Source organism: Streptopelia decaocto, assembly GCF_964273445.1.
Source record: "Streptopelia decaocto genome assembly, chromosome: 2".
In the NCBI taxonomy this organism is placed as follows: Eukaryota; Metazoa; Chordata; class Aves; order Columbiformes; family Columbidae; genus Streptopelia; species Streptopelia decaocto.
Genome location: NC_138655.1, coordinates 77,886,814 through 77,901,021, shown reverse-complemented (window position 1 = coordinate 77,901,021; position 14,208 = coordinate 77,886,814). Strand labels below are relative to the sequence as shown.

The following is a 14,208-nucleotide window of genomic DNA, read 5'->3' as shown; positions in this document are numbered from 1 at the left end:
GTTCTGTTCAAAAATCTTTAAAATGAACTTGGATTATTGGGTCCATTTGCATAGCCATGAACCATTATTCAAACTAGTGCTCTTGTAGATGTAAAGCCAATTCCTAAAGCAATATTTTTATAGCAGCTTCAGCAATTATCAGGCTATACCAAACTTAAGGCTGATCATTATTTGTTTTTGTGGCTTGTTAGGCAAAGAAGTGGTACAGGTGATAAGAATCTTGTGTATGTTTGCTGATCAAAAGGTTGCTTCTTAGCCTTCTGGGTTGTTGGTTATGTTGAGACTGTGCCAAATTGGTCTGCTAGAAGTCTGGCTTTTCACCCGAGGACAATAGTGACCTGACAATCACAGTTAAGTACTGGCCCACCACTTCATTATTTTCAGTTTTCCTTTTTAACAAATAATGAGCTGGAAGATGACAGGAAGTTGCTTTCCGTAAATGTCAAAAATCTTTCCAAGACTCTAACAAAGAGCAGCATGTTATCTGGTACTTTAAATGCAGTCTAGTTAAAAGGTTCTGAGTGAGATCTGATTTGGGATATATTACAACTGCAAAGAGGTTTTCTCTGTAAGTTAATGATTTGTGATTATTTGATATTAACACATATATGGCTCCATTCCATGGGTTAGATTATTCCCTGTCATGATCGCCAGTCATTTTAATTTTGCCAGCCTTTTAATTAATGTAAAAATGCTAAATTCCAAGTTATATAAATGACTGAGATTTCTGGATTTTGTTGAAGACTAATTTCTTTGTGGATGATAACTGAGCTGACAGAGATGCTCTGCTGGGCCTTCCACTCACAAACAAGAAAGAACTAGTTGAAGATGTGGAGGTCAAGACCAGTGATCATGAGGCTGTGGAGCTTAAAACCCTGAAAGAAATGAGGAAGATAGCTAGTAGAGTCACAGCCTTAGACCTCGGGACAACAGATTGACTTCTTCAGGGATCTGCTTAGCAGGATCCTATGAAAGGACTTCCCTAGAGGAAAACAGGACTGAGAAAAACTGATCTGCAAGAATAACATCTTTGGCATGTAAGGATGAATTACTTAATGTGCAGAAGGAAGAGCAGGCCTTGTAGAAAGCCAGTATGGATAAACAAGGCAACCCTGTCTGAGTTTAAACATGTGAGCTTCCATAGAAGGTAGAATCAGGGATTGGCCACTGAGGAGAAATATAGAGACAATGTCTGAGGGTTCAGAGATAGAGTTAAGAAAGTTGAAGCTCAGCTGGAGTTTGAACTTGTGAGAAGTGTGAAGGGAAATGAGAATAGTTTTTCTAAGTACACTGGCAGCAAAATAAGATGTGGACCCACTGCTCAGTGGGACAGGGGACTAATCGACAAGGGATATGGGAAAGACTGAAGTACTTAGTGCCTTTTTTACCTCATTTTTCATGACTTGGGTTTGCCCTCTGACTTTTTAGGTCTTCAAGCCATCTTGCAAAACGTGTGGAAATGAAGGATTATCTATGGTAGCCAAAAAAGTGTCAGGGAGCACTTAAGCCAATTGGATGTATGCAAGTCCATGGAAGCAGATAAGATGTATCTGAAGGTGCTGATGGAGGAAACCAATGTCATTTTGAGGCCTCTCTCATCTTTGAAAGACCTCCGGGGAGGTTCCTGAGGACACACATCCATTTTCAAACAGGAGAAAAGGGAAGATGCAGGGAATGGCAGACCAGCCAGCTGCACCTCAGTCCCTGGTAAGGCTGTGGGGCAAACTGTTCTGGAAGCCATTTTATGGCACGTGAAAAACCAAGATGATGGTTGTCAACAACCGGCATAGATTTACCAGTGTCAAATCCTACACGACCACCCTGATTGCCTTCTATGATGAGACAGCTGGCTATGTAGACAAGGAGAAAGCTGTGGTGATGTTCTTTATCTTGACTTCAGCAAGGTATTTGACAAAGTGTCCTGTAATATCCTTAGAGTCAGACTTGTGATATATATGGACTGGATAATTGTCTGATAATTTGGGTGGGAGATTGGCTGACAAGCAGACTTCAGCCAGTATCAAGTCCAGCTAGCGGCCAGTTGCAAGTGGTGTCCCTCAGGGATTGATACTTAGGCTAAAATTGTTTCGTGTCTTTACAAATAATGTGAATGATGGGACAGAGTACACTCTCTGCGGGTCTATTGATGATAAACTGTGGGAAGAGGCTGATATATGGAGGGAAGGGGTTCTGTTCAAACAAACCTAGATGTGCTTGAGAAATGAACTGAAAAGAACCTCAAGAAACTCAATGAAAGAACATACTAGGTCCTACAGTTAGGGTGGGATGACCTTGTATGACAATACAGGCCAGTGGCCAACTTGCTAGATAGCAGGTTTACATAGAAGTACTGAAGGATTTTGTTCCACACCAAGCTGAACGTGAGCCAGTAATGCACATCACAGCACAGAATGCTGACCACAAACAGAGCTGAAATAGTCAGCAGGGTGACAGAGTAAGGTCATCTGTGGGTCATCAAGATGGTCAGGAGTCCAGAGTGTGTGATGCATGAGAATATACTCAGAGAACCAGGTTTCTTCATCCCTAGGAAGAAAAGGTTAAGGGCAGATATTATTGCAGCCTACGATTGCCTAATGGGAGGGTAGAGAGATGACAGAGCTGAACTTCTTATTAAAGTGTATGGTAATAAGAGCCAACATACACAAGCTGAAACATAGGAGATTCCAGTTAGATGGGAACAATCTTTATGTTGGATGGTCGAACACTACTGCAGTGCCCACAAGGCTGTGGAATTGCCATCCCTTGAGATACTCAAAACTCAACTGCATGCATCTCTGAGAAACACTCTCTAATTCGATATGTTTTGAGCAGAAGATCAAACTAGATGACTTCCAGAGATCTCTTTAGACCTACACAATCTTGTGGTTCTGCGAGTTAGTTGCTATGACCTTACATTGTTTTATGAAAAAGCTCCATGATTCTTAGGTGGGTCTTTGAGAGATTTATTTATTTGTTGTTGATGCATGGCAAAATTAAGCCTGTTGGGCTGAGTTTTTACATAATAAATCACTTATATCCTGCAAAGTAAATAATTCCTCAGTGTTTTGAATATATTCAAGAATTAACTCAATGTGTAATACTCAATAGCATGTTTAATTTTAAGAGAAGGCTGTAGAGGATTCAGAGAAAGTTACGGATGTTTACTTTTACACTGAATGCGATTTTTTTCAGTGTTTTTCAAACATACATTCAGATTTGGCTATAGTACGTGGGGAAAATTGTATGGAAAAAATCAGATAGTGTGAGGGAAATGGTTTTTACTTATGTGATTTTTATCAGCATGGGAGTTATCAGCTGATTTTAGATGTAATTCGGATTGATATGAGTGGAAGCAGAAGTATTTAGGGGCATGTTAGGCCTGAAATAGCTGTAAAAAGTTATTGTTTTTCTTGTTCCTAATTGGATCATTAGTTTATTTTTCTTGGCATTTTCAAGAGGATGTCAGATTAGATTCTGTCGCTGAAGTGGAAAAATTAAGGCTATTTTAAGAAGAAAAAGCTTTACATTCCTTGCAGAAGAAAAATTGCTGTATTAAGCAACCATTGTACAAGCGAAAAATAACTGAGACTGAATGTGCTTGTATAAAAATATGAAGAGAAAACTTGGTAGTTTAGTAGTCTGTGGGTAAGAGCTGTTTGAAAGCCGCTTGATTGTTGTTGCTATATATTTAAACAGTCATGTGTGACAAGGAAATAGAGATGTCTGTTGACATGAGGATTACTTAAGAAACCTAAACACAAATCAGATAAACAGTTATAAAATTGACTTTTGCAGATGGTTATGTTGCCCTTGAGCCTGACGAATTGTATCGAGCGGTGTTTGTATATAAACAATATCACCTTAACAACACTGTGGTTGGTAGCAGTAATTTTCAGCTCCTAAGCTATAGGCAGTAAATTCTGGGGGTTAGAGACCTCTAGTTTCTAAAGTAGTCCAATTTAGTTTTTGAGTAATTTAAATGCACATCAGAACTGAATTTTAAATACAGAGTTAAGGTTAATAGTTGCTGGCTTTTTAAGTCCTTACTGTATTTTCTAGAGTTTTTGGGGGATTTCTACAGATAAGGAATGAAACAAATATGAACAAAAAGGTGGGGGGACAGTGTAAAATGATGAATCAGGAGGCTTGCTCCATGGTCTAAGGCTTATTGCTGAAAAACAGTACTTAATAATTAAATCAGATAGTACAATGTTCAGAGCTGGAAGAAAGAAACTTTGGAAACAGAGCATTGGCAGAGTTATAAAGGTAAGGAAAACTGAACTTTGGACTAGTTCCAGACTAGTAACTGTGTAGTTTGAATAAAGGTGTGAATTGAAGGTGGGAGGATGTAGAAAAATGTGTTTTTTAAGATGTTGTATGTGGATGATAGTGGTTTCACAAAATATTCTGATTATATAAAAATGGATGAACTTTGCCTTTTAAAGTAAAATATAGTATTTGAGTAGGTATTTGTCATGAGAGGCAGCATTTTTGTGTAACTGGTCCTATGAGTGAGTTGGTAGAGTAACAATCAAGGCTTAACTGCATGATTTGTTTTGAAAGGTAAATTTGCACTCGGAGATATTTACGCATTTGACTACTAGTACTCGCATCTTGTCCAGACTGTTGTAGTGATCTGGTAATGGTATAATTTACAAATGTTATACTGATACAATAAAGGGCTTGATGCTAGTTCTGGCAACAAAACAAGGGTGGACTGTGCCACCAAGGAAAATTGAAGTTGAATTTCACCTTTTCCATAGTTGGGAATAGAATTTTGAAGACACTGCATAGCACTGAGAAAAAAAAAAAAAAAAAAAAAAAAGTTATGGAAGTCATTAAGACTCTTATACTAATTTTAAAACTGGTCGCTTCAACTAACTGTTCCTGAGTTAATAGGTTACCACAAATGTGGGAAAGCTCTGATTATGTTTGAGATTTAAGAGTCAGCTAATGACGCTGTCCTAATTCTGTAAGGTGTGATTTTTGGAGAGCAGTGCATAGAAATGTGTGTGTCTGAAAACTCAGGGTGCTTGGAAAGGGTAAAAGTTTTGCAGTTTACTTCTACAGGGAAATCCGTGAGCAACGCTTATGGAATATGAAACATCTTAGCAAGTTAAAGGAGAGACAGAGGAATGCCATGTTGATTAAATAAATTTTGAATAAGACAGTAAATTAACAATAGAACACACTTTTTCACTTCTTTACTATGGAGCTTCCTAGTAAAGTTCAAGTGCATTGCTTATCCGTAAGACTTTGATCTGAGCGTGTCTAAATTCAGTAATGCACAGTATTCTGAGAGCAAAATGCATCATTTGCTGGATAAACTGTGTTCCGGAACAAGTTTTAACTTGTGTAGTTTTGACTTGAATGCTAAATAACATTCATGCAAACTCTAGAGTGTCTGCAGACACATCAGCAACTCACTCTATAATGAAGAAGTTGGCAGTAGTCAATATTTGGTTTCTGAGGCGTCTGTTACAAAGGAAGGACCTCTGGCATCCCTGACTTCTGATCTTTTAGTACCTTCTGCTTAAATATGTGTACTTATATTCTCCTGTGCTAGTTAGAAAACATATTTTTTTTAAATTTTGACTTAATCGCCATTTGTTGCTTTAGACTGATAGTGTGATGGTTATGGGTTTGGGCTTATGCTAAAATGATTTAGGAATCTCCCCTTTATTCTGCTTCAGGAGCAGATGTCTACTGAAATGAGTTTCCTGTGTTAAATTTTTAGTAGTTAGTTATTAGGAATGTTAAGGTTTTATGTAACATAAACCAAATTACTTGTTGTAACTAGACTAATCATCAGATCAGGCCTTTTTGGTTAATCAGTGTAGTTTTGGACTTGCATCTGCTGTGGGACTGTGTCATGTGGCCTTTCTTACCTTTGTAACTAAGAGGGGGAAAAGAATCCCCAAACTAAACATGGCTGTGCTGCTGTTCTGTAAATGAAGAAGTGAGGTAAAGCTCTACTATATAAAAACTTGGACAATCCTTCCACATATCTAAGTGAGAAAGGATTGATCTCTCGTAAATAACATTCCATCTGGATCTTCCTACATCACAGAACATTATGAGGTGGCTTTATTTTATGACCTTGGTCATAATTGCTGCTGATACTTTTCAGAGTTTGTGAGGAGAGTGTTACTGCAGGTACCAGCAATTCCTCTCTTACCTACACAAATGATAGCTTATGTGTTTTAGCAATCCTTCCATCTTCAAATCTCAGTCTTTCAGTGTTCTATTAAATTATGTTTATTTGAATTAAATAAACTTGCCTGTTTTTTTTTGGTATTTGTTTGCTATTTAGGGTTATATATTTCTGTAGTGAATCAGGCAGGACGTTAAATATACAAAACTCCTAGGCCAACACCACATTGTTGACTTGAAGCAAGATGTGTGGGTAGTTAAAATTAACATCTAGAAATCCAGAACCTGAATTTTGGAACAGGTTAGTGAATTCCTTCACTGAAATTGTGGTTGATGCAAAAAAAATGAGGACCTGAAATACACCCCTATGCAAAAATCAGGAAAAAACCAAATGTGGAATAGAAATCTACTTGTTCCTCCATGACCATTTTTCTCGTTTATGCTTAACCCTTAAAGATGTGATGGCGGGGGGGGGGGGAGAAGGGAAGAATGACAGGTAGAAAGCTCAACATTTTCTTGCAATTCATTCTCTGAGATTCCTAAGCCTAAGTAAAGAGTATCTTAAAAATTTGTACTTTAAGTGGTATGCAAAGGGAACTGATATTTTGACCAATTTTCAGTCTAGCTTCTGAGTTTTTAAAAAATATTTAAATTAATGACTTGCTATTGAAGGCACTGAAGTTAGGTTTCTTCTATTTTTGGCGAGGCAACCTAATCCTAGAAGCGAAGAGAGAAGTGTCTTCTGATGTCTGCAGCAACAGTGAAGTGAGAGGTTGTGATTGGGGAACACCGCGTGTGGGGTGAAAAAGTTCTTAGAAATGGTATGGGAGCATGACAGGCAGGGTGTGTTCTTGAATAGCACTGTAGTGTCTATCAGGAAAAATATCCATGCAACTTATACTAATTAGAGAGATATCCACCAGAAAAACGCAAATGCCCTCCAGAAGTGATGCATGATAAATGCAAGAGAATGTCTTAATCTTCATAAAACTATAGTTCTACTATCTAGATAGTAATTCCCTGTTTTCTCTAGGTACAGTTCTTTAAAATAATAAAGTTTTGTGATATATTAATGAATGCTCTTGTGACCAGACTTAGACATCAATTATTGCCTACTGCTATGTGAACAGCCATACACAATAGATGGTATGTTTGTTACGGGGCTTGAGAGACTGCAGTTAAAGGATTGGAAAACATTAAAAGAACTGAAATGAGCAAACACTGCCCAGTTTGAGAAAGGTGCTCATAATTTCAGCCTGCATAAACAGCAACTTGTAGAAGAAATTTAGGCTGTGAACACGTCAAGGGCCACCTGTGTAAGTGGAGTTCGGAACAGATAACCAACAGAAGATGAATATCTCGTATAGCAATATAACTGGAGTTCTATGCTGGAAATGCAGCAGAGTACAAAACGAGTCTCTCTGTGGCTTAAGTAAAACAAAAAGAGCTTTTTGCTTGATTAAACAGAAGCTAGCTAATTGGCAGAGTATTGGCTGTATTTTTCTTTGTTGAATACGTGTTATCAGTTGTGCTCTAATTACTGAAACAACCAATTTTAGGATTCTGGTGTTATCATCTAGCGTGAAGCTGATTCAGCCCCAAATGGTCGCTATTTGTATGTCTAAATAGGGGGAAAATTTCTTGCCTGATTTGAGAAGATGTAGGGAAGGCCAATCCTGTGATGACTTTTGATTTTTGGGAAAGCGGAATTCATGTTAGGGAATGACAGAGATAAAATAGCATGCAGTACAAATAAATCCGCTACTGCATTCTTCAGGCGTATTTGTGTAAAGAATAGGATTTGTATGTTTGTCTTTTACATGGAAAAACATTTCCAGTGCATTCAGCATCTATGAAGGCATGCTATTATAGTAATGATGAGTTTACCAAACATTTCAAAATTCCTTCAGGAACCAGGAAAGATATTTACATAAGTGTATAAAGTGTATTATGCAAGTCCTTTTGGCTATGCAGAAGCGTGTGGGTAAATCGCTTGTGCATACTTTATAGAGTTACTAGATTTTTTTCATAACCACTGGGGAAATAAAATTGAATTTACCACCAATGAAACTTAATTCTAAATTTCTTTTGAAAATGAAATGATATTAAATCTTGTAATCCTCAAGCACAATAATACCACTAAGTATTCCAGTAGGCGATTTTGTCTATAATGTAATGAGTTGTATTACATATGGGAATTCAATTTAATTAGAAGAGTAGGCATACATCTTGAAGAATGGTATAATAGCTATAGTTGAGCACATTTGTAAACACTTGTGTACCTTGAGGCTTGTGGCTTGTTTTACTTCTCATTATATTAAAGAGATAATGTATGAAACCCTAGCTTCCTCCAGCAGCATCTGTCTTGATTAGAGAATGCTTACAATATCTTCCATATCTTCCATGAATAGCAAAGAAGGGTCAGAATCCTGTCTTGTCTTGATAATCATGTGTGACTAGTCTGAAAAGCTGGGACTAAGGACTTAGGCTGTTGTAGATAACTTGCAGAATGACAGTGCTATACATATAAAATATTTCTTTTTTAACCCCCTACAGAGCCTTTCAATGTGTAAATAATGTAGTACAAAAGACTGATGATAGAAATTTTGTGCTAAATCTGAAAATAGAACACAGGAAATCAACTGTAGAATCATAACAGGGGTTGCTTCTGAAAAATTAGACTGCCTTAAAAACATAAACCACAAATTTGGAAGAATAATGTAATAGCCTTTATTTTTTGTAAATAAATTTTAAATTTTCTTTATTTTTTGTCTTCAAAATACATTGAGAATTATTCATTGTCCACTGTGCTTTATAACAGCAAAAGCTGCAGGAAGAGAGAGAGGCTAAACGTGCTCGACTGGATGGCAGGCATGATTACTTACTGGATACCATTGCCTCTTGTGTGAACCTGGACAAAGCAGAAGTAGAAGATGCTATTCTTGATGGTAACCAGGTAATTGATAGTGAAGCTCATTGGGTGCTTTAGAACTGATATTACCATCAAATACTGTGTGAGAATTGGTTAATGCAGGGAGTAAGAAGTTAGAAATATGTATACTGAGGAAATGGTGCATTGAATTTGATAAGTATTATATGCAAAGGAGTTACATTTTGTGATTTGAAAATAAATATGTTTTAAAAACCTAGGTAGACAGCAAGTAGATCTTGTTTTACTCCCTGGCACTAGAGGAAACATGGGTGTGTTTTTAAAAACAATTTCCTTTGTGTTCTCCTTCCATCTGTGTACCTTCTTTAACTTATGCTTTCCCATTTCAGTGCTAATATTGTTGAGAGACTGAAGAAAGTCCAGTGGAAGACTACGAAGATAGTGGAGGACATAGGGCATGTAAAATATGAGAAGAGGGAGAATAAGTGATTGAGGGGCAGTCAGAGAGTGGGCTGCAGTTACTTCAAGAGTAGTTATGAAGATGACAGAGCTGAGCTCTTCTGGGCAATTGCAGATGATATAGGAAAGGCAATAGCCACAACTTGGAAATTGAACACCAAGAGACCCTTCTTCTCCAGGAGAGTAATACAGCTGTGGAATTCCTTTCCTTGAGGTTTTTGAGATTCAGCCTAGGTAAAGGTCTAGATAACCTGAGCTGTTGATGATACAGGATGTTGGCCTCAACATCTCCCGGAGGTCCCTTCCAACATTTCTGTGATTCCACGCGATATAGGAAAATCAGCTGTCCAGAACACTGTCACAGAAGTTAAAAAGCAGAACTTGTTTCAGCCTTTGTGCATTCTATCTCTAAATGGGTTTCCTGGCAAACTATATTGCCTGAGAATAATTGTCAAGGGAAGAAAATATTGAAAGTTGTTATACTTGAAAAGAGGAAAGTGTAATAGTTGTTGTGACCTCATCTTGAAGGTTCACCAAAGATTTTCTGGAATAGCAGTTTACGTGATCTTGGTGTAACAGGCACATTATTAATTGAAGAGGGATAATGCAGCATTTTTCCTGCACTAGGAAGCACAAATATTACCAGCAAATGTTTCCAAAGGACTTCTACAATTAGAAGCCTTTTCTGCTGGAAGATTAGAATCATGGAATCATTTTGATTGGAAGAGACCCTCAAGGTCACTGAGTCAAACCATTACCTAACTCTAGCACTAAATTAAACCATGTCCCTAAGAACCTTGTCTATACAACCTTTAAACACCTCCAGGGATGATGACTCCACCACTCCCTGGGCAGCCTGTTCCAATACCTGACAACCTTTTCCATGAAGAATTTTTTCCTAATAACCAATCTGAACCTTCCCTAGTGCAACTGCTGTGTAGCTAGGGACTATGTGAAACAACGACTCATAGATCTAGAAAAATAACAGATTAGACCAGACTTTCAGGTACTGAAACACTGATCAGCATACTAGCATACAGCAATTAACTTTCTTCCTAGGTCTATATGGCCTGTACATGAGATTCCTGGACTGAACTACTAATATATGGTTAAAGGGTGCTTGATGGCAGCCTTAAATTGGTGGAGAACTGTGCAATTGTCCTGATGTCTAAATCAGAAATAAATAAAGGCTTTCTCTGTTGCTGTGATATGGAATAATTGCAGCTGTGTGTTTTCTGCTTTCAGCTCGTTATCTGAATGGCAGTAAGAATAAATGGGTGAGGGACTTCAATGCGGTGCTTTTGCACTTCAGTAAATGAAGAAATGCCCTGTGCCCTCAGTTTGAGAGATGATACGCAGCATGTAAACTAAGTTGTCTCAGTAAACTGAAACATGGTCTAGCAATGTTCAGTTGTGTTCAGCATGGAAAAACCTAAGTGATTCAATTAAGTAGATGTGTGCTGCTAAAGGACAAGAAAACTCCATCTTGTTTGGATGGTAGTAACTGGGCCTGGTATAATTTTATTAGTGAACAATGAAAATGTGTACTTGTTAGCTGTGTATGTTAAAAATCTGAGCAAGTTAAAATTTTCATAGTGGGTATGCTATACATAAATATATGAATGTGGTCTCAAACAGATAGAACGCATTGACAAATTCTTGGCCCCCGGAGGTCTGCGTCATCTGATGTTCTACTATCAAGATGTGGAGGCAACAGATACAGGTAAAGCAACTTATGTTCTCCTGAAACATGTTATAGTTGTGCTGAGCAAGTGTGCAAGAAAAGAGCAAATAGTTAAGTTCTTATAAATTGGGGGTTAATGCACATCAATTTGGTCATACTGGACATTAATCCTTGCTCATGGAATGAGGATTGATGAAATTACTGAAGCTTCTTAGTGCACTTCTGCATTTTGCTAGTATGCAACAGCAAGACACTTCCTTGCGAGCCTAGCAACTATTGCCTGGGGGCTGGAAAATGGTTTTTGATAGTTAAAAGAGGACTTTCACACATGTGTATAATGACAGCTCTACTCCCTCCTCTCCAGTCCCACCACCAATTTTCCCCTAGAAGCTCTTGGCACATGACCATCCATCCAGATGGTCCTGTCACATGACAGATGACCCCAGGAGGTCTGCCTTGTGGGTAGCAGGGCCATTATCCCTTCTTTTCATGTCCCCTTCCCTTCCCCCATGCCACCACGTTACCACACTTCTGGGGGAAGCCTACTTCTCAACTGGGAGGCAGCTCAGGACCCCTGTGACAAGGACATCCTCCTCTTGTCTGTGACATCTGTCCCAGAACCTCCAATGCTGCAGCCATTGGGACTAGCCAGGTGCAATGTGACCTCTGAGACCCTGTGATGGGTTGGTGGGACTTGACCCTGCTTTTTTACCCTGAATGTACAGAGGCCTCCTAAATATGGCTATGTGTATCTGTAGAAATATCTGTGTTTATACATATGTAAACATATACCTAGAAGATTGTACAAATATGTGTTTATGTATTTTCAGTATATATCTATATACCTGAAAGGTATGAAAAGACTGTTTAGTATAAGCAACTTTAATTATTAAAATTTAAGCATACCTAGAAATAAAATTAAATTATAATACAAACTCAGCCACCAATTTAGAAATCTGCAGATCAACTTTTAACATACCTGAGTTGAAGTGGTGGAAGTATGTTGGAGAACGTGTAAGGCAAGGGGAAAAGCCTGGGAATCTAATCAGAGTTCCCCTCACCAACCCTCAAAGTGATCAGATGACCCTATAGTATGATTGTGGTGGCCTTTGGTCTTTGAGATGTGCTGCTAGATACAGGCAACATGAAAGCTGGAGGAAAATAAACAAAAACTCAGACATGTTCATTGAGTGAATAAGCAGAAGTCCCCAAAAGACCATGTGCACTGGAGGAAAAAAAAGAAAGAAAAAATAGACTGGTGGTAAAGGAGAAGACAATTGAGTGTAGGATGAAGTGGGTGTATGGGAGGCTGCCCTTGCTGACAGCCATGAGTGTACAGTTACTGGTAACACCATCACAGTGTGCAGCTTGTGCTATATGCTTTTCCTTAGATGGTGCAGAATTTGTAGAAGAATTTTCTGTGCAAATCATTGTGGGGCTGTGGCTCACAGGCTAGCAAAGCAAAAATCATAGCTATAGTGGTAGCTACTAAGCAGTAAAGTTAAGTGAATTTTTCACATAATCATAGAATCATTTTGGTTGGAAGTGACCTGTAAGATCATCAAGTCCTACCATAATCTAACTCTAGCACTGAACCATGTCCCTAAGAGCCTCACCTATACGCCTTTTAAACACCTCTAGGAATGGTGACACAACCACTTCAGTGGGCAGCCTGTTCCAGTGCTTCACAGCCCTCTCCATGAATAAATTTTTCCTAATACATATTCTGAACCTTCCCTGGCACAACTTGAGGCTGTTCCCTCTCATCCTCTTCCTCTTGTGGCATTACATGTAACTGTATACTTGTAATGTAAAGATTACATGTATACAGCAACAAGATTGTTGGCAAGGGCACTTTGCTACACACCACCTCAAATACAATGTGGTTTTCTGACTCAGTTGTGGATCTGTGAACACTTGGGCAGAAAATGACCCTTTGAATGGTGCCTACAAGATACTTTGTGTCCATGTGGAGGAGAGACTGTGTATCTCTGAGTTCAGGAAGACACTCCAGAGCCGTAAGGGGTCATTTCAAAGTCTGGTTTTATGCCTGCCCTCACATGCAGTTTTTTTGCAGTGTTTTGAATGGCACTTGTAATATGCAGCTTAACAAATTCTAGCACCCTTTTCAGCAACAGTACATCTTTTCTATAAGAGAATACAGAATAGATTACCTACTACGTTTCTTTACATCATGAGAATGCCCTGGAAACTGGGGCAGCTGTTGCTGGTGAGGCCTCTGTAATTACTGAAGCACAAAGATAGTGCAAATTCATCTTAATTGGCAATAAATCAAATTAATAAAATTCTCATAGTCAAGACTGTATTGCTGGTGACAGAGCCCTTGATATAGTTCCGAGGTAAACAAAAAAGAGACTCTTTCAGGAACTGTGGTGAAAAAGGGGAGGAGGAAAGCTGATGTGAAGAAAAGGTTGGGGAGGGGACTTATAGTTGTCCACCTGATTCAAAATAGGGATCTCTGGGGCAGATGGTCTTCAGCCAGGAAAAAAAAGTAGCGGGGGACTTGTAATTTTTTTTTTTTTTTTTTTGATGTTGTCCTTTAACTGCTAGTATCAAAACTTCACTTTTTGATCCTTTTATTGTTTCACTGTCTCACTGAAATGCCTGTGCATGCACATTTTTCTCTGAGGTAACACTAGAAAGCTAATAACAGAGAAGTAACATGGCCAAAACCACAATTTGAGAAAATATTTTTGCAAAGGCACTGCTGCAATTGGTACCAACAGCCTAATAAACATGGTAGGAACACATTTTTGTTAGGGGAATAAGAAAGAACAGGGAAGTCCTTTGTAGCTCCCTTATTTTTTTGTTTTGTTTTGTTTGTTTGTTTTGTTTTTTCCCCAAAATAATTTGCTGTGGCCTGTCTCCTTTTTTTTTTTTTTTTTTTTTTTTCCCCCAGAAGCACTTTATTTATTTATTTATTTATTTAAAAAAATTAATGTTAAGAGTTGTCTACATGTTTTTAAGGAAAGACGGTTGTTAATAGGCTCCTTTGAGGTAA

At 38.2% G+C, this 14,208-nt stretch overlaps 1 protein-coding gene across 1 annotated transcript in view; it reads left to right on the top strand.

Annotated features, from left to right (window-relative positions):
* Window positions 1-4,209: 4,209 nt before the first annotated feature.
* Window positions 4,210-14,208, top strand: part of DNAH5 (dynein axonemal heavy chain 5) — a gene marked incomplete at both ends in the record, with an annotated part of 124,825 nt that continues 114,826 nt past the window's right edge. The window contains 3 exons of the mRNA XM_082045560.1: window positions 4,210-4,266; window positions 8,975-9,109; window positions 11,141-11,225. Coding sequence (XP_081901686.1) covers window positions 4,210-4,266; window positions 8,975-9,109; window positions 11,141-11,225 — 277 coding nt within the window. The remainder of the gene's footprint in view (window positions 4,267-8,974; window positions 9,110-11,140; window positions 11,226-14,208) is intronic.